The 19396-nt window shown below is 36.3% G+C and overlaps 1 protein-coding gene across 1 annotated transcript in view; it reads right to left on the bottom strand.

Annotated features, from left to right (window-relative positions):
* HSD17B4 (hydroxysteroid 17-beta dehydrogenase 4) overlaps positions 1-19396 on the bottom strand; it is a 90425-nt gene that overhangs the window by 33999 nt on the left and 37030 nt on the right. The window contains exons 9-17 of the mRNA XM_007536884.3: positions 18505-18596; positions 16201-16225; positions 14277-14405; positions 11200-11303; positions 9036-9272; positions 7936-7987; positions 5841-5912; positions 3776-3879; positions 1275-1340 (exon numbers count right to left, since the gene is read on the bottom strand). Of these exons, the coding sequence (XP_007536946.1) occupies positions 1275-1340; positions 3776-3879; positions 5841-5912; positions 7936-7987; positions 9036-9272; positions 11200-11303; positions 14277-14405; positions 16201-16225; positions 18505-18596 (881 nt within the window). The remainder of the gene's footprint in view (positions 1-1274; positions 1341-3775; positions 3880-5840; positions 5913-7935; positions 7988-9035; positions 9273-11199; positions 11304-14276; positions 14406-16200; positions 16226-18504; positions 18597-19396) is intronic.

Genomic DNA, 19396 nt, shown 5'->3' with positions numbered 1-19396 from the left:
AACTTGGACACTTGATATGGGGTGTGATGTGATATAACTGGTTGCTGTGGTGAGAAAACATACATCTGAAACCTACATGGTGTTATACATAAATGCTACCTCAATAAAAGAAATGTGTCTACTCCAAAGAAGAAGCAGAAGAAGGAGGAGGAGGAGAAGGAGAAGGAGAAGGAGAAGGAGAAGGAGAAGGAGAAGGAGAAGGAAGAAAGGAAGGAAGGAAGGAAGGAAGGAAGGAAGGAAGGAAGGAAGGAAGGAAGGAAAAAAGAAAAAAAGAGAAAGAAAGAAGTTGAGAGAGGAAGGGAAGACAGAGACTGAGAAAGATAGACACCTGCAGACCTGCTTCATTCACTGCTTGTGAAGCTAGCCCCCTGCAGGTAGGAAACCTGGGGCTTCAGCTTTGTACTATGTGCACTTAACCCAACGCACCACCACCCAACTCCTATCAATCTATTTCTAAGCAATATAACACAAATCCTCCACACATAGCCTCCAAAAGGAAGGATGACTTAAATTTGTATGTTCATGCTTTTTATCCTGCTCTCTAAAATGAAATTCTTATGTGGCTCAGTAGTAGTATGTAAGATTTGTAAATGTGAGGTTCTAAGTTTGAATTTTTTGTTTGTTCGTTTGTTTCACACCAGAATACTGCTCATCACTAGATTATGGTGTTATGGGAGATTAAACTTGGGACTCTGGAGCCTCAGACATGAGAGTCTCTTTAAAGGCACAACAACTGTACTATCTACCCACCGCTAAATTAACATATTTAAAAAACAAAGTTTAATTCTTCACAACTAAGTTAGGCAGTCTCCTTAAGGCTAGTACCACTGCTTATAAGGCCTGCTGATTGTTTTCAATATTTTTATTTTTTATTGGATAGAGATAGAGAGAAATTGAGAGGGGAGAGGGAGATAGAGAGGGGAAAGAGACTGAGACACCTGCAGCCCTGCTACACCACTCATGAAGCTTCCCCCTGCAGGTGGGGACCAGGGGCTTGAACCCAGGTCCTTGTGCACTATAACGTGTGTGCTTAGCCAGGTGCACCACCACCTGGCCCCTGGCATGCTGATTTTTTGAACTGACAGAAAGTCAGTTGACATTTTCTTTTAATATCTATTAACTGAATATTTAATAATTAAAATTGTAGGAAAAAATGAATTCAACCACAAAAATATAGACACGGCACAACTTTTGGACTCACAAAATAACAGGGTATCAGAATCATAAATTACAAGTCAGGTGGCTTTGATCACAATTCAGAAGCACCATTTTACCTGATTAAGTGACGTGGTGTCTGTAAGCACAGCATCAGGAGGTCGATTAGGTATGGCTACAGTTACCTGGAGTCAGAAATAGCACATGTCAATTAAATATTAGCAAAGAGGCTATTCTCTTTATCCAAGGCACTATTTAAATGAACAAAGAGGTTTCTAAAATCAAAAAGTTGGATAGAAACCTTTTAAAAATATTTTTTAATTTTTTTATTTATTATTATCTTTATTGGATAGAAACAGCCAGAAATCAAGAGGGAAGGGAGAGAGACAGAGAGACACCTGCAGCCCTGCTTCACCACTCGTAAAGCTTTCCTCCTGCAGGTGGGAACCGGGGGTTTGAACCCGGGTCCCTACGCATTGTAATACATGAACTCAACCAGGAGCACCACCACCCAGCCCCTTTAAAAATATTTTATGTTCAGAAGATGATGTCATTTAAAACTTTAACTACCAACCTTTATCCACAGTATGATTCCTGTGAAATGACTATTTAATGGGCGGAATTATATAACCAGATCCATTCTCTAGATCACAAAGGAGGAAAAAAAAAAAGACTCTTTCTCCAAGGTAAATGATAACTATAAGAATTGCATAAATAAGTCACATCTAAGATTGATTTAACCTTTAAATGCAGTGTGCCAAGGATATGGATCTCTCTACATTTATATCAAATTCAGAATTCACTGAGCTGCTTGGACATGAAGATGGTTTTATCAAAGCCAATTATTTCTACAATTTTTTTTTTTGCCTCCAGGGTTATAGCTGGGGCTTGGTGCCTGCACTACGAATCCACTGCTCCTGGAGACTATTTTTTGCACTTTGTTGCCCTTGTAGTTACCGTTATTATTGTTGTTGTCATTGCTATTGTTGTTGTTGGATAGGACAGAGAGAAATCAAGAAAGGAGGGAAAGACAGAGGGGGAAAGAAAGACAGACACCTGCAGACCTGCTTCACTGCCTGGACTGTGAAGCGACCTCCCTGCAGGTGGGGAGCCGGATGCTAGAACCGGGATCCTTAGTTCAGTCCTAGCACTTTGTGCCATGTGCACTTAACCCACTGTGCTACCGCCTGCCCCGCCCCCTGCAATTTTTTTTACTACTTTTTTCCCTCCTCTTTCAAGCTCTCCCATCACATGAACTCTGGTGTAGTTGCCTGCATTTCTCTGACCTTTCATTCTCTTTTCTTTACCTTGCTTTCTGTTCCTACAAGCATAAGTAGGGAAGTGGGGAAGTAAGTTAATCAAATGATCAAGTTTTCTTCTTTCTTCTCCCAGTTCAAATCGACTAATGAATTCCTTTAGAAAATTCATTTCAGTAAGGGTACTGTCAGCTACGTAACACTTTTTCTTTTCGTTTCTATCTACTGGCTTTCTTACTTTTTCTTCAAGAATGATTATTTCTTTTAAGCTTCTTCTGAAAGACCTTTCAAAGGCAATTTCTGCTACCTATCTATGGGTCACTCTCCTATGTCTTAATTTTCTTCCTAGTCAGAGGATGCATTAGATAATATAGTGCTCCAACTCCTGACAGTGGTGTCCTCTGCTCCTCCAGGGCTTGTTGTTCTTAGTGTGTTTACTTGTTTAGCCATGTTCTTCACTGCACATGCCTGGGATGGACTGTCATGTTGATTTAATGGAAGAAGAAATTATACTTTTGGCTCCAGTGCCATAGATTCTTGCTGCTTAATGACAAGTACAGATTCTCTTGAATAAGTATTTCATTTGCTATATGCCCCCCTGAAAATTTCCAGAGATGTTACATATAGTTTTTATAATTTTTACCAGTTTTCACTGCTTCACTAGGTAGAGGGTTCAAGGAATTCCTCACACTATCATTCCAGAAGTCATATCTCAATATTGCTTTAAGTAATATTTTATTAACTACAGAAGAATATATGTTACAATATAATCTTATTACTTTAGATAAACTTAAAGGCAAAGGAGAGGGTGAATTAATATAAAATCAAGTTTAAATATTTTCACAAAAAAATTAGTTGAGATAGAATTTGAAAACTACTAAGTAATTAGATTTGTCTTATATAAAAAAAGGATCATTTTTACATCTTAAGTTTTCTTAAAGACTTCTTGTTGATGTAGATTGTATAAGAAAGGGAAAATAATCCAATAACTATCTCAGGTGTATTACATTTACCACAGCAGATGTTTTTATACATAAAATATGTCATGGGTAGAAAGACTGCTCACTGGGTACACATTGCTATACATGACTCCCAGGTTAGAACCATGACACTGGTGAATGATGTTGCTATGTCTTTAATTCTGTCTCTCTAACTGAATGGAAATGTGGCCCAAGGGCAGTAAAAGCAATATTCTAAAATACATAAACGACACTTCAAATTTGAGGAATGCACTATGGCTCTAAGAAGTATATTGACTGCTGACACTCTTAAGAAATGACACATATGTGCTTATACGGTAAGTTCAGAATATAGGTAAAACTCTTTGAACATATATGTATTTTGCTATTAAAGTTATACTCTACCTTGGCTTTGTCTGATGTTCGTTTTCCACCAAAGCCTCCAGAGCCAATAAGGAATAGAGAGAATTGATTGTAGCATATGAGCTCTTTCTCAGAATAAGTATAGACTGAAAAGAGAATGAAAGAAAAATATTGAAACTTATTGTTAAAAGATGTAACTACTTACCAATATGTAATCAACAATTCCTTTAAATGTTTCAAAAACAAATGCAACTACTAAGCACCTTTATAGTTTTAAAATGACCAGGTTTAGATTATGGAGCACTTATTTTAATTCATTCATTACCATTCTCTGGAAAGCAGAGAGAAGAGAATCCTCAAACCCTTCACTGATGATGAAACATCAGTGTTTCTCCTATCTTCTTCAACTTTCCCAACGCCCTTTCATATTTCAACTCTCTGCATTTTAACATGTCAATCAACCTTACCATAAAGCACAGGTAATCACACTGTTGAAGAAAACTTTAATCATTCTTTCAAGGCACTCAAATGGAGGGTGAACTATAAAAGACAAACTGAACAGGAAAAATCTAAGCTTCAGAAATATACTCAACTTAATATTCCGAACAATCAAAATGGTGCCTAATTAGGCCTCTAATAAATATCTACTAAGTTAATTAACAATTCAATGAATGGCATGAGTAAGCAACTTAGGGAATATGTAAGCAAATAATCTTCCCATTTTTATGACTGTATAGTAGGACTTTCAATATAAACTATAGCAATAGTAGAAAACTATAAAAATGACTTTGAACTGCGTACTAAAGAAAAATCAATGATCACAAAAATAGTGAGCTATTTTATTTTGTATTTAAATTAAGATTTTTTTCCCTTTATTTGGGGGCTAATGGTTTTACAATATAGTGGGAGAAACTTGTCTGCTGTATCATTAAATTAGGTTTTTTATCCTTATTACACTGAAAACCGGATACATAATTTAACATATACTCTATCTGCACATTTCAGTACACCATGACCCACTATCAAGCTACTGTTCAGTACATGGTGTTAAAGTTATTATACAACTTTGGCTATATTTGATAGAGCAGTAAGAAAACTAAAGGAAAAGTAAGAAAATTACTGTCAAATGTTGGTCAACATCTGGAATGACAAGAAAATATAAAAATTGGCCTGGGATGACAGCATAATGGTTATGTAAAAGGTTATGCAGTCTTAGGCTCCAAGGTCCCAGATTCAATCCCCAGAAGTACCATAAGCCAAAGCTGTGAGGTGCTCTGATTTTCTTTTGTTCTTTCTTCCTTTCTTTCTTTTTCTTTCTCTCTCTCGCTCTCTCGCTCTCACTTTCATTCTTGCTCTCTCTCTCTCTCTCTCTCTCTCACACACACACACACTAAAATAAATAAAGTATTTTTTAGATAAATCTAAAAATCAGGATCAGGTGGTGGCGCAGCTGGTTAAGCGTACACATTACAGTGTGCAAGGACCCAGGTTCAAGCCCCTGGTCCCTACCTGCAGGGGAGAACTCATGTGTAGTGAACGAAGCAGTGCTGCAGCTATCTCTCTGTCTCACCTTTTCTATCTGTCCCTCGTCTCTTAAATTTTCTCTATTTCTATCCAATAATAAATAAAGATAAATAAATAAAGATAAATATAAAAATCTAATAAAGGAGTGGGAGAAAGAGAAAAAAACAAAATACAATGAAATACTATGAACTAACACAAACATTGTAGCAGAAGAGCATCTAGGAAATAATAAAGGAAAGAACTATCTACACTGTAGCCTAATTACCAACTAAGGACTGTCTATGTATCCCTTGATACCAAAAATACTACAGCAAGCATACTTCTACCCTATATTCTATGACAGTTTCTATGTCCTCACTCTGAAATGCTGTAATAGGTCCCAATCTCGCCACCCCCTTCCCCAGTGTACTCCTCCCCACCGTCCCTTCTCTGAAACAGAAAACAAAGAAACAAAAAGACATATGGTTCTAGAATGTTTGTCTTGTTTTTCAAAACCTACTCATCAACTTTAATAGTGAAAATGACACTACATACAAAGCTTATTGTAAGAATAACAGTATTTTAAGAACTGGAAATAAGTTACCATCCATAAGAATTACTAAGCCAGATCCTTTATCTAGGATATCAGCAACAACTGCTTCACATCTTAATTTTCCTAGAATGAAAAGCAAAATAATTGATTAAACTGTTTTAAAGAACACAAGCATGAGAAAAGATAATAAAATTTTCAACCATGATTTCAGTTAAACAGAAAAAGTATGATTTCAAATTGTTTTCCTGAACACATTAGATATGGTGTCACCCCCATCTCTTTGTCTGTGTCTCTTCTCTCCCTCACTCTCAAGAGGGAGAGAGAAAGAGAGAGTTAGTTCACCCAGGAGAGGTGGAATCATGCATATGTGAGCCATATCACCACAAAGAAACTAAAAATAATAGGTGATACAATGGCTTACCAGGCAATATAAGTATGCAGCTAGGTTAGAAAATGACCTAAATCCAAGTACTGAGCCTCGTACTTGGCAGGAATCCAGCGGCTACTTGATGTAGGTACAGAAGTCACACACTGTACACTGCTTCAATACAAAGAGCTGTGTGAAAACTCATGTTATAATACCAACACTGAAATAAAACTCTTCAGTATGAAGTAATAAGAATCTCACGTTTCCCTAAAACAATAAAGCTTTACAAAAACTTACAACAGGATTTCGAGCTACTTGTTGGCCTCTACACTACATAATGTTAAATAATAAACTTTTTTTTTGCCATCTTGTAGAGATAATATGTAGTTAGATAATATTCTGGCATCATAGTAGAGAAACAAAATAAATATACTAAATTATAGTGAAAGGCACAAAAGAAGCTTTATTGAACATAATATTGTTGAGAAAAGTAAAAGTGACTACTAAAGACTTGGTTTTATTTTCTCTAAGAGAAAGTAGGAAAAAAGTAATTACAAGAAATTCTGTATTTTAGTAATGTTTGCTTTATGAAAAACTGTACCAACATAAAATAACAGAAAAAACTGAAAATCATGAATATCATAATGTATTATATATAAATATTAACATGCCCAGCTGTTAAGAACACATTTTGAAGTGATTTATTAAATTAGACTATTAAAGGACAAAGTTTAGGGTTCCCAAAACAAGTACGAGATACCATCAGGCTACACTAGTAGAACTCTACTGACATTTAATTTAATTATGAAATGTGAGAAGTTAGTTACCTTTCTAGTCCTATTCCCAACTCTGGCATCTTCCCAGACAATACCTTTAGCCCACCTGCATGTTATCTGTAGGGCTCAGACAAAAATTAGTAAAGTCATGGGCCTCCTTGGAATATACCTAAAATAGACTTCCAAGCTTCTTCCAATATGAAGACCCCCAAAATCTCATCTGCTATAGTCTTACCTTTAGGTTCTTGATTATTAAACAATTTGTTCTGCTTTATATCTTAATGCTTTTCAGCCTCCAAGTTACAGATGCTACCAAAATGCCAACCAGACTTCCCTGGGAAAATGACCTCACCAATGTGTCCTGAAACACCTCTCCAGAGCCCTTACCCACTAGAGGAAGATAGAAATAGGCTGGGGGTATGGATCGACCTGCCAATGCCCATGTCCATCAGAGAAGCAATTACAGAAGAAAAACCTTCCACCTCCTACACCCCGTAATGACCCTGGGTCCATAGTCCCAGAGAGATAAAGAACAGGGAAATTTCCAGTGGACGGATGAAATATGGAACTCTGGTGGTGGGAATTAAATTGTACCCCTCTTGTCCCACAATCTTCTCAATCATTATTAAATCACTGATATAAAAAAAAATGTTGGGTCAGAAAGATAGCTCACCTGGATAGTGTATGCTTTGGCATGGGAATGAGCCTAGTTCAAGTCCGACCCTCACTGCACTGGTAGAAGCTACCATGCTGTGATATCTAACTACCCCTTCCCTCAATCTCACTGTCTGCTTCTTTCTCTCTCTCTCTTTCTCTCTCACTCTCTCTTTCTCTCTCTCTCTCTCTCTCTCCCTTTCTCTCCTGGAGAAATCATCTTGGTGCAGTTAAGTTCTAATGACCATAAATAAAATAAAATAAAGTAAAATAAAAATAAAATAATGTAATGGCCATAAATAAAATAAAATTATGTTATGCTTATGGAATTAGTATATCAAGAACTCACCAGCTCTGGGAAGTGGTTTATATAATTCCAAATACTGCTCCCCATGAAGAACCTATGTGAAGGTAAGCAAAACTTCATCAGCAGGCCCTTTTGCCACAGTTCACCTATGGATATTGCTAATCACAAGTGACATCTCACTGTCCACATGCTCACATTACTACTTTCTCCAAATGGTCTGTCTCAATTTGGTTTGCTTTCTAAGCCAATGATTCCAAAATAACTGTTCTCCTCTTGAAGACTATTGGCTCTTTTGAAACAGAAAAAAATGTATTTGTACTCTTTCTCAGTATTAATAAATCTTTGGAGACTGATAATTATGGATTATTTACTCATGGAGACTACTAAATAACATATTTTCAGTCTTATTACTATGCCTCTGATATACAAAAAGCCAATAAATATCTGTAGAATAACAGTGGACAAATTGGTCAGTGCTAGTAAATTTAGGTCATACACACCAACTACAAACTATGACATAAAGGCACCTTTATACCACCATGTTCAAAGTAAAAGTACTACCAATGTTAACATTTTCCTCATACTATAAGACAGAAATGATGGCAAAGAAAGATACTGTGCTAGGGATGTACATCTGTACCACATTATTGTTACTCCTTTCTGTTTGCCTCTCCAACTTTAGCATTCTTAAAAGAAAACCAGGGACCAGGTAGTGGTATACCTGGTAGGGCAGACATGTTACAGTGCACAAGGACCCAGGTCCAAGCCCCTGGTCTCCACCTGCTGGGGGAGAGTTTCCTGAATGGGGAAGCAATGTTGCAGGCGTCTCTATCTCCATCTCTATCTTCCCCTCCCTACTGATTTCTCTCAGCTTCTAACCAATAAATAAATAGTAAATAAATTATATTAATTTAATAATCACACATTTTAAATACAATAAATATTAAATTAACACATTAAAATCATCAAATTATATAAGTATTTTAAAAGAAAAATACTAATATAATGTTAAGGTTTTCATACCTAAATCAATCACTATAAGCTAATTTATTAACACACATAGAAATAAAGTTTGTAACATTTGTCAGTCATATTTTAAGAAACAGAACAAAGGCAGTGTAAGTGTTTCCTACTATGCATACCTTTGCAAAGTTGACTGAAAGTCCAGGAATCTCTACTAATCCTCCACCCATTATAGAGCTCTGAGCTATAATAACTCCAAAGGTAGGCAAGCAGGAGAAATCAGAACTTCCTTCATAGACAAATTTTAAGTCCTTTGGTTCTTTAACTGATGCTCCCACTCCAAGGGCATACATAATAGCTTGCATTTCCGTATAAGATGAAGAAAACGGGGGAAGTCTATGGCCAATAGCTGCGGTCTATGGAGAAAGTGAAGAAAATTACTTTTTCACTGATATGTTTGTCAAATATGAAAATTTTAAAATTTCACAACAAACTGCTTGTAAACCTATTTTTATTTCTTCAAAAGATGCTAACAGACTAAAATTTTTGTGAATTTAACAAATTATCATATCTGCCTTTTATTTTTTAATGTAAACTGGAGATAACATATGAAAAAGGATCTCATTTACAGCTAAGAATTTTTTAATTATTTGCTTCTTGCTAACAGATAATGTCTCAATTTCAATTTTCCTGTCTCTTATGGCAAAGTCTTACTAATTCAACAAATATGAGCTTTTCAGAAACATAAAAATATAACAGATCTATTAGACAGGAATAGTAAGTTGCTTTACAAAGATCTACTGTACAAAACTGACTAGAACCAAATAAAGAAAGCACTGCTTAACACTTACAAAATGGATAATATCACAATGGTCTTAGCTAAAGCAAGATTTTATCTAAATTTCCTACCAAGGAGCTTCTCTTAACCAGATACTTGTTTCTTTTATTTAGGGATGATGACATGACTAGTTAATGGGTCAAGACATAGAGCATATATTTGGATATTCATTTTTCAATTACTTCCATTCTAAAGCAGAAACTGGCAAACAATGACTGAAGTTAACTTAAGATTGATTTTACAATTTTTTTTTTCTCCAGGGTTATCACTGGGGCTCGGTGCCTGCACTACAAATTCACTGCTCCTGGAAGCTATTTTTTCCCTTTTGTTGCCCTTGTTGTTTATCATTGTTCTTGTTGTTATTGCTGTCATTGTTGTTGAATAGGACAGAGAGAGATGGGGAAGACAGAGAGGGGGAGAGAAAGATAGACACCTGCAAACTTGTGTCACCACTTGTGAAGCGACCCCGCCTGCAGGTGGGGAGTAGGGGCTCGAACCAGGATCTTTGTGTCGATCCTTGCACTTTGCACCCTGTGCACTTAACTGATTTTACAATTTTAAAGAACCATTTTTAAAAAGAAAAAGAAAAAAAAAAGAATGTGTGACAGAAACAATATGTGATCCATAAAGTTATAACATCTTTTATCAAAAAAGTCTGAAATACAGAGATAGTTCACTGGGTAAAGCACTTGCTTTAACACACATGCAGCCCAGGTTCAAACCCTGGCACCACATGAGAGCTACTATGGCAACGGAGGAAACTCCAGTGCAGTGGGGTATCTCCCCCCACCCCCTTTTATCTATATGAATGAAAAAAAAAATGGCAAGGGAACAGTGAGATCACATAGGTACAAGCTCCACAAGTAAACAACAACAACAAAAAAATGTTTGTCAACCCCTACTCCAAAGCATAGGCACGCTTAAAAATTAATCATACTTAGAGGTGGGGTCAAGATTAGATTATTAATTTGATCATATCTGACCTCAGTTACAAAACATCAGAATCAAGCTTTTCAAATCATTTAGTTCTTGCAATTTATATACTACAGCACTGTATTTTTAAAAGATAAGTATAAATACAATAACTAGGCAAACTTCAAATGAACAATAGCCACAAGTCTATCTACTTGTCTTGACACACACAGGAGGTTCTTATTTTCATTATATTAACACATTTCTAAATACAGCTGATCACAGCTTTTCCTTAAACAATATGACTTGGAAGAGGCACTAAAATAAGTATTCCTTTCTAAAAATAAAACAAATAGAAAAACTAACTAAAATAGGCTTATTAATGAGGCCCAAAATATTAAAAAAGGACACTTATCCAATTACATGGAAATATTCAAAGCAAAAGTCACATTAGATATTTTAATCTTAACTTCATTCTAGTATATATTTGATGGAAAGATTCTGTGGTCACATAATTTCCCTATTTAACAATGAGATAGTAACTTAGAAATAAAGAAAAGAGAAGATGAGCTTTAGGTTTTTTCCCCACTTACAAATCCTGAAGTAGTTGTTGACACTGCATGACTGGTGTGATTTGTTGAAACACCTCCACTTGAATCTATTTGATGTAGAACTCCAATCATACCACTAAATGATTCTAAAACAGAAGTAATGCTTCTGTTAAAGATGTTATGAAATATAATCAACTAAGAAAAGGTATAGTAGGCTAGATAATATTTCTCTAACATTCAGTCTGTTGCAGAACCAAATAGGCACAAAAATTGAATGTGTGATGTTAGTAAAATCTGTAAAAGACACTGAAACAGACAAAAGATAATTAGGTGTTTTCAACAAAAAATGAAAGCACTGTCAAGCACAGTCTTCCCAGGTCATGGGGGTATAGTTGCTTTAAATTTTGCAATGTCTTTGAGAGATTTTACAATTCTATCAAATGGAATTCCTGTCCACAGATACACAATTTTTCTCACCACTATCACCCCTCCACTCAGATGGAACAATGTCAAGATACAGATAATAGTCCTTCAGAAAATGCTCAGAATTCTTCTGGAGAAACCCATCACTATGACCAGTGACTCCCAACATAACGAAGTGGAACTCTGGAACTGATGCTTCCAGAGTCTAAAACATTAACAAATTCAAGCAGTATTCACATATACCATAAGATTCTGAATACTCTGTGGCCTTCTGAAGAAATCTTAGCGATGCTGGCCACCTTTCACAACACAAAACTATAACCAAACTACACAATGTGAGACAGCCAGGGATGTCTGTCATTCCTAGTGATACCAGAGGAAAGGTTTCTTGCCCTCGTATCCTCCTGTAATATCCCAATTCATATGCTATTAGAAAGGAGTCTATTTAACTGAAGGTTACTCTGGCACAGACGAAAAGCACTGCACTTAGAGAAAAAGAGTTAACTCTTTAAGGATGAGCAAGCTTAGGTCAGTCAAGGTTTTCTGGGATTTAGTAGAAGCATATGCAAAACAAAAAGACTGGGATGGGTGGTCTGAAAAGTCTCAGTTCTACAGAAACCGGTGTGTTGGTTCTTTTTGTTTGCTTTTTAGTAAGCGGAGGTCTTTTTAGTAAGCTGAGGTGGGGAGAGAGAAAGAGAGGCAGAGACACTATAGCATCAGGGCTATCCATGGGCCCACAACAGTCCTGATATATTATTACTAGAACTGGAATCCAGGCTGCATGCATGACAAGGTAGACATCCAACTCAGTGAACTATTCCTCTTTCTAAATGTGAAGGAAATTATTATTATTATTATTATTATTATTATTGTTATTACCACCAGGGTTACCACTGTGGCTTAGGGACTGCATGGCATGCAAACACCATTGCTCCTAGAAACCATTTCTTGTTTCCATTTTAATTATAGAGACAGAGAGACACTGGAGGCAGGGAGGTAGAGAGGCAGACATAGACACCTGCCACACTGTTTCAATGCTCATGAAGTTTTCCTCTGCAGGTGGGGAGGAGAGACTTGAACCTAGGTCCTTGTGCATAGCAATGTGTGCACTCTACAAGGTGTGCCACAGCCTAATCCTCCACGAGTTATTTTTTAAACTCTACTTCAAATACCAGAAGTATCTTTGTCTATAATTACATAATTCAATGAGTTAGGTATTTTCTTTAAATTAGTCTAATATTTACAAAATAATAAAATATAACTGACAGAGTAAAGGTCTTAATATAATCTTAATACATGTTCACTTATAACTGTTATTTCTGAAACTAAATTTATCTCAAATATCAGAACTAAGTTACATAAAATGTTACCATAATTAAATAATATCACCTTATCATCTAATTGAAAAAACACAATGAAAATTTCAGTGAGTGTACCATAAAGAAGAAAAGTGTCATAAGGAAGAAACAACTCAGAGCAGTTATTTTCAAACATAGTCTATCAAATTTTGAATATGTTATTGCAGGAAATTATTTTCTATAAAACTGACACTGATTTATGATCTTTCCTAGGTAATCTTTTAGACATCCTATCTACAGAGACATCAGTACAGATATGAAAGTGAGTTAGAGCGGGAAAAAAATCATGTGGCTTTTATTTGGTTACCTATTTCTGAAACATACAACAACTGTAGATGATTCAAGGTAATGAGTGTTTATTGAATCCCTTCTAAAAGTTCAGCACTACACTAGAAACAAATAGAAGAAATATAAGATACAGTTTCTTCCTCCATAACAGATAACCAGTAAACTGAGAAACTTTATAGTTCAGAAACAAACGCTTTGGGAGGTAGTTATGGTTAGAAACGCAAACAGTGGAGCTGGGCAGTGGTGCATCCAGCAGAGCATACATGCCACAATGCACAAGGACCTGAGTCCCCAGTGCCCACCTGCACCGGTCCCCCCAGGAGCTGCAGATGTCTTTTTTCTCTCTAGCTCCCCCTGCCTCCTCAGTTGTTCTTTGTCCTATTCAGTAAAAAGAAAAAGGAAAAAAATGGGCACTAGGAGCAGTGGATTTGTCATGCAGGCAGTAGACAGAGGTGGGGGAGGAGGTGGAGAGACTAAAATGGTAAGAGCTCAGCGAAGAGAGAGAGCGTTGTCTAGAACATCAAGAGTGACGTTTGAGTAAGCACTATTATTAGAAGAGGTGCAAAAGGAAAAGAGGAAATATTTGATAAGAGCAGAGAAACAGCAGCAAAGACAAAGTACAAAAGCAAAGCAAAATCTATATACTTCACAGGAAAAGAGCTAAGTTTAAGTACAGCAGGCTTGCACAAAGATTTGGGGAGGTAAATTCAAGTCAGCTAAGGCACATACACTAAAATAATGGAAGACAGGAGCTGATCATTAGGTGGACAGTCGCTGCTTTCAGAGCAAAGGGATGAACACTTCACAGCATTCCCCAATCACACATACACAAGAAAATAAGACTAAAAAAAAAAAGAAGGAAAGAAAGAAAGAAAAATTAACAGTGACAATGACAAACATATCTTAAACTTAAAAGGTTCTTCTACCTACGAGAGCAGAGGACATGCCATAGATGATTCAAGTGTCAACAGAAGGCAGTTCCCTCAGAGAACGATTGCTATCTCTGGTTTCTCATACAGATGCAGAACTAAACTGACTTGGGACTCTTACCTTGAACTGTCTGAGGTTTGCTGGCATTGTCAAAGTCACAAATCTTCCCCCAGTTAGCTTTCACTGCCTCAGGAGTCATTGGCTGGTTCTTCTGTCTCACAACGGCTCCAAGGGTACGCTCCCAGCGTACTGGTTATAGAAACAAAACAAAGAAACTAAGTTTAAGAGGAAGACAGAAAACAAAACTCATAAAGATTGCTTGAACTTATTCATAACTTCAAGAAAGAGATTTAGAAAAAAAAATTCTAAAAAGTTTTAGGACAAGCCTTAAAATAAATTTGTTTCCTAAAGAAGTAAGCTCACTTGGGATAATATCAATATTTTAGTATTTGAAGCTGAAGGGAAAAATTTCCTCCTCTGACTATGCCAGACATTATGAAAAATAGAATAAAATGACGAATTTTTATTCTAAAAAGTGAAGACTGCATGACCACAGATCACTGGCAGAAAAACTTCAAGACAGGCAGGAGAGATAGCGTAATGGTTAAAAAAGACTTTCATGCCAGTACCACCATTAACAAGAGCTGACCAGTGCTCTGGTAAAATAAATAAATAAGTAGGTCAAAGCAATAGAACAGAGTTTTGTTAGACATAAAACTAAGAACTTGTCATAATAGTCAAAATAACTGTTAGTATGTGAAATAGCCATTTGCCTTTGCTCTTCCTACCTCTCTACAGAAAGTCAACTGGAACAAGCAAATTCACAAAAATCATGACTGCCACATGAATTCCATGAAGAGAATGTTTTAACACTGTTTTCTTTTTTAAATGTCAGAGAACTAAATAACCATGTTATTCAATCGTAATGGCTACTCTGATGATTGGGGCTTTTTTTTTTTTAAAGATTCATGTTTTTATTAACATGAGAGGGAAAAAATAATAAGAGCATGGTGTAGGGGATCAAATCCAGGAACTAATGTTTGCAAGTCCTTCACTCAACTTATGCACCACCTCCAGGTTCACAGACTGATGATTACTAGATTCAAGATTTGACTTGAGGAATGACAGAAATGCCTGCTTCTAGAGTTCTGTTCTTGCTAAAGTTCCAGACATGGTCTTTATCACAACAATTGATCTTCCTGTTTTAAATGGATATATCAAATACAAATTTTTTCTTAGTAATAAACTAGTATCTAGAGAGACTAGTCATTAATAATAAAAATACTGGTAGTCTGCAATATGTTCTGACAATACCCTCCATAGGTGGCAGCCTTTTAAATAATTTAATTAATGTTGATACCAACAGCCAACTGAAAACTTAAACTGAGATACTGGAGTTGCAATAAAGCAATTATTCAATTTGGAGCTCACAAAGCCTGAGAGACAGGGTAAAAGAGGGCTAAAGTCAACCAAACTGACTGTTAGACTAAAAGGGAATTATTTTCACAGATCAATTGAAATTTCTATCCCAGAAAATACTCCCATGTGACTCTCACTGTCTCCTTCTGTCATCTAAAATTCCACGGAAGAAATGAACTAAATAAGAATTTCGGAGAACTCCCTACTAGGCCATCAAGGATAGGAGTCTTTTATATCTTTGTCAGAACAACCCTTCCTCCCACTCACTTCTTTGTTGACATTACATGAACAAGCATAATGGGTGCCAGAGACATGGGCCTCAATATGATCAGATCCTATGCAGTCTGCAGTAATAGCCAGTTCTGGATAAGACAGAATAAGACCTACATAAGGACTACTGACATGAAAACAAACAAAAAAAAAAACTGAGCAGATTCTTGGAAGAGCCATAGATCTGCAGGGCAACTTCAAAGTTTTACACAGTAGCTATTGGCAGAGCAATGTTTTTGAGTTTGAATATGTATTCACAAGAGCTAAAAACTAGGCATTTGGTCCAGCTCTAACTGGACTTGAAGCTCTAAAGATACAGAAATAAGTATGATAAACCAAAAACTGAGAGACTTACATTTTCCAATCCATCCTGCTCCAACCTACCAAAAAGAGGGGGAGAAAGTTATACCACCTAGAACTAGAGGTGAGTATGTTTAGCAAAATAAGTACAGAAGTAAAAGACAACTACCCAACTACCCAAGGGTTTCACTCATATGAAGCATCTAGAAAACTGAAACACACAAGCTTACAAAAAAAAAAAAAAAGTAAACAGTCCCCAAGACTTTGTGAGAACTATGGTAGTTACTGTTTGGAGGTTGGGGGCACAGAATTTTGATGGTAGGTGCATCGTGGTAATCTTATAATCTTGTAAATCACTATTAATCACAAATTTAAAAAATGTCTTGAGGGGGGAAAGTCATGCCATCTTATGTGAAATAGTAGATGTTTTTAATTTAAAGTAAACAATTATTAAGAGTAATAGAATGCTAAATGACATAAATGGAAATAATCCAGTCCTTCTGTTGACCAGGTATGTGAGCCTTCTGAAAAGATTTTACTACTCTACATGCATATATAAGGACAGTATACAGAAACTGTGTGAGTTAAACAATATAAAAAGAAAAATAGTGGTCCAAGAAATGGCACAGTGGATAAAGCATTGTACTCTCAAGCATAAGGTCCTGAGTTCAATCCCTGGCAGCACATGTACCAGAGTGACGTCTGGATCTTTCTCTCTCCTCCTATTAATAAATAAAATCTTTAAAAAAAATAAAATAAATAAAATAATGTCCCTCTAGAAAGTTCTAGTGAATAAAAAAATGAAGAACAAAGAACAATAAAATCAGAATTTGACTTTTAATTATTTCAATGAAACATATGTTCATAGAAAAAAGAAAATGACCAAGTATACTAACTGCCACCCTAAAAGACAAATAAAAAAAAAAAAAACTCATGGAGATAAATTTGTACTGTATGTCTGCAGTTACCAGAGTGAGAACTCAAAACCTGCACTGGCGGACTCTAAACTCTAAAACCCAGTTCTATCTCCCCAGTTTCTCAAACCAAATAGAATGTATATTTAAGTAAGCACATGAAAACAACTGTATTTTCATTTGATAATATTAGAAATGAAGAACTAAGGAAAAAGAGGGTCATGCATTAGCGCATCAAATTAAGCACACATAGTGTGAAGCTCAAGGATCACACAAGGATCCTGGTTTGAGCCCCTGGCTCCCTACCTGCAGGGGGTTCATTTCACAGCAGTGAAGCAGGTCTGCAGGTGTCTCTCTTTCTCTCCTTCTCTATTTCCCTCCCCCTCTCAGTTTCTCTTCACCCTATCCTATTTTTTAAAAAAAATGGAAAAAGGGCTTTCAGGAGCAGTGGATTTGTAATGCTGGCACTGAGCCCCAGCAATAACCCTGGAGACAAATAATAATAATAACTAAGGACAAAAAGGATGTATGAAGTTGCTGTTACTGTCTTTAAAAAAAAAGGGCACTACAATTTTCTGCATGCTTCACTTCATACTATGACCAGAGACTTCAGGTATGGAATGACAACCCTTCAGCTCCACTCAGGTGAGACCTTTCCTTTCATAGTATTCTCTAATTCCATTCCAGGTGGTCCACTCCCCAATAAAGTCCCCAAACCTAGATATAGTCCAGGTCCCCTGAGATAGAGCATAGGTTCACCCGTGCCCATAAACTAGGGGAAAAATATATACCTGAAAGCAGAAGTACACAAGAGCATGCAGGGAAAACCCCCCAACACTTCATCTACACTATTCCAGTCTTTGAGTCCATGACTGTTCAACAATTTGTTTGGCTTTGTATGTTAACTCTCTTTTCAGCCACCAGGTTCCAGATGCCAACAAGATGCTGACCAGACTTCCCTGGACAGAGGACCCCATCAGTGTGTACTGGAGCTCTGCTTCCTCAGAACCCCACCCTACTAGGGAAAGAGAGAGGCAGACTGGGAGTATAGATTGACCAGTCAATGCCCATGTTCAGCGGGGAAGGAATTACAGAAGCCAGACCTCCCACCCTCTGCAACCCACAAGGACCCTGGATCCATACTACCAGAGAGATATAGAATGGGAAGGCTATCAGGGGAGGGGATGGGATATGAAGACTGGGTTATGGGAATTGTACGGAATTGTACCCCTCTTATTCTATGGTTTTGTTAATGTCTCCTTTCTTAAATAAAAATAAATAAAAACAATGCTTGTTCCTCAATTATATTATAAACATATTTTTTAAGTACAAGTGATGTCAACTAGTACAGGATTTTATAACTATGGAAAATTGAAAAAAATTAAGGCATCTTTAAATTTAACTATATAAATGTTGCTTTGGGGAAACAGGAAAGCAAACAATACCTCAAACAAACCACCATTTTCTTCACAACTATCATGACAAAGCCAAAGAACCAGAGGTGCCACATAATCTGGCTTCAAAGCGTCCAGAAGATCTGAAATAGATACCAAAAAAAGTTTAGGAACAAGAATATATAATATTTAATCATTTTGCTGCCTGAAAATCTCTCAGTCACTGATAAAAATCATAGGTAAGTTAGAAATGCCTGAGATAAATAAGAGCAGAACTAGACATAGTAATTTGTCAAATATTCAAGCATTTCAGAAGCACTTTTTCACCACACTGAAAACATTCCCAAAGCTTCCCCCTAAGCTTCTAAAATTAAGGCATCAGATAGAAATTTCCAAAATGCGTATTCCATTATTTAAGGGAAGACAAATTAGAGCAGCCTAGGATAAAACTGTTGGGTAAATATATATAACATGAGAAACTCAGGTACCATTCATTCCAAAAATTATTTTGCCTTCTTAGCTATTTAACCAGTAACTAGAAAACTACAAAACACTCTTGACAATTGAACTGACATTAAGATAATGATGTGAAATGGACCTTGCAGCCATTACTGGAGAATAACAAAGTATAAGAAATGTTTTCCCACTGCACACTTTCTATGAGCAGTTTATTAGAGCAAAATGCAGCTATTCAGAGTATAAAGAACTGGACTTTGCTTGTAGGAAACAAAATTTCAAACTCACCCACTCAAGGACCTAGGTCCTAGCTTCAACAGTAAGAGTAATTAAATTGTTTTCCCTATCACACCAAATTATCCAAAAACTCAAGTAAGATGATTTGTTAATATAACTTAGTCTTTCAAGATTAAAAAATAAATGCAGACTTCTATTATGAATTAGGAAATACAATTTTATAGTAATATGTGAAGATAGCAAGATGCCA

Source organism: Erinaceus europaeus, chromosome 2 (genome assembly GCF_950295315.1).
Source record: "Erinaceus europaeus chromosome 2, mEriEur2.1, whole genome shotgun sequence".
NCBI lineage: Eukaryota > Metazoa > Chordata > Mammalia > Eulipotyphla > Erinaceidae > Erinaceus > Erinaceus europaeus.
This window is presented reverse-complemented; position numbering and strand designations above follow the sequence as displayed.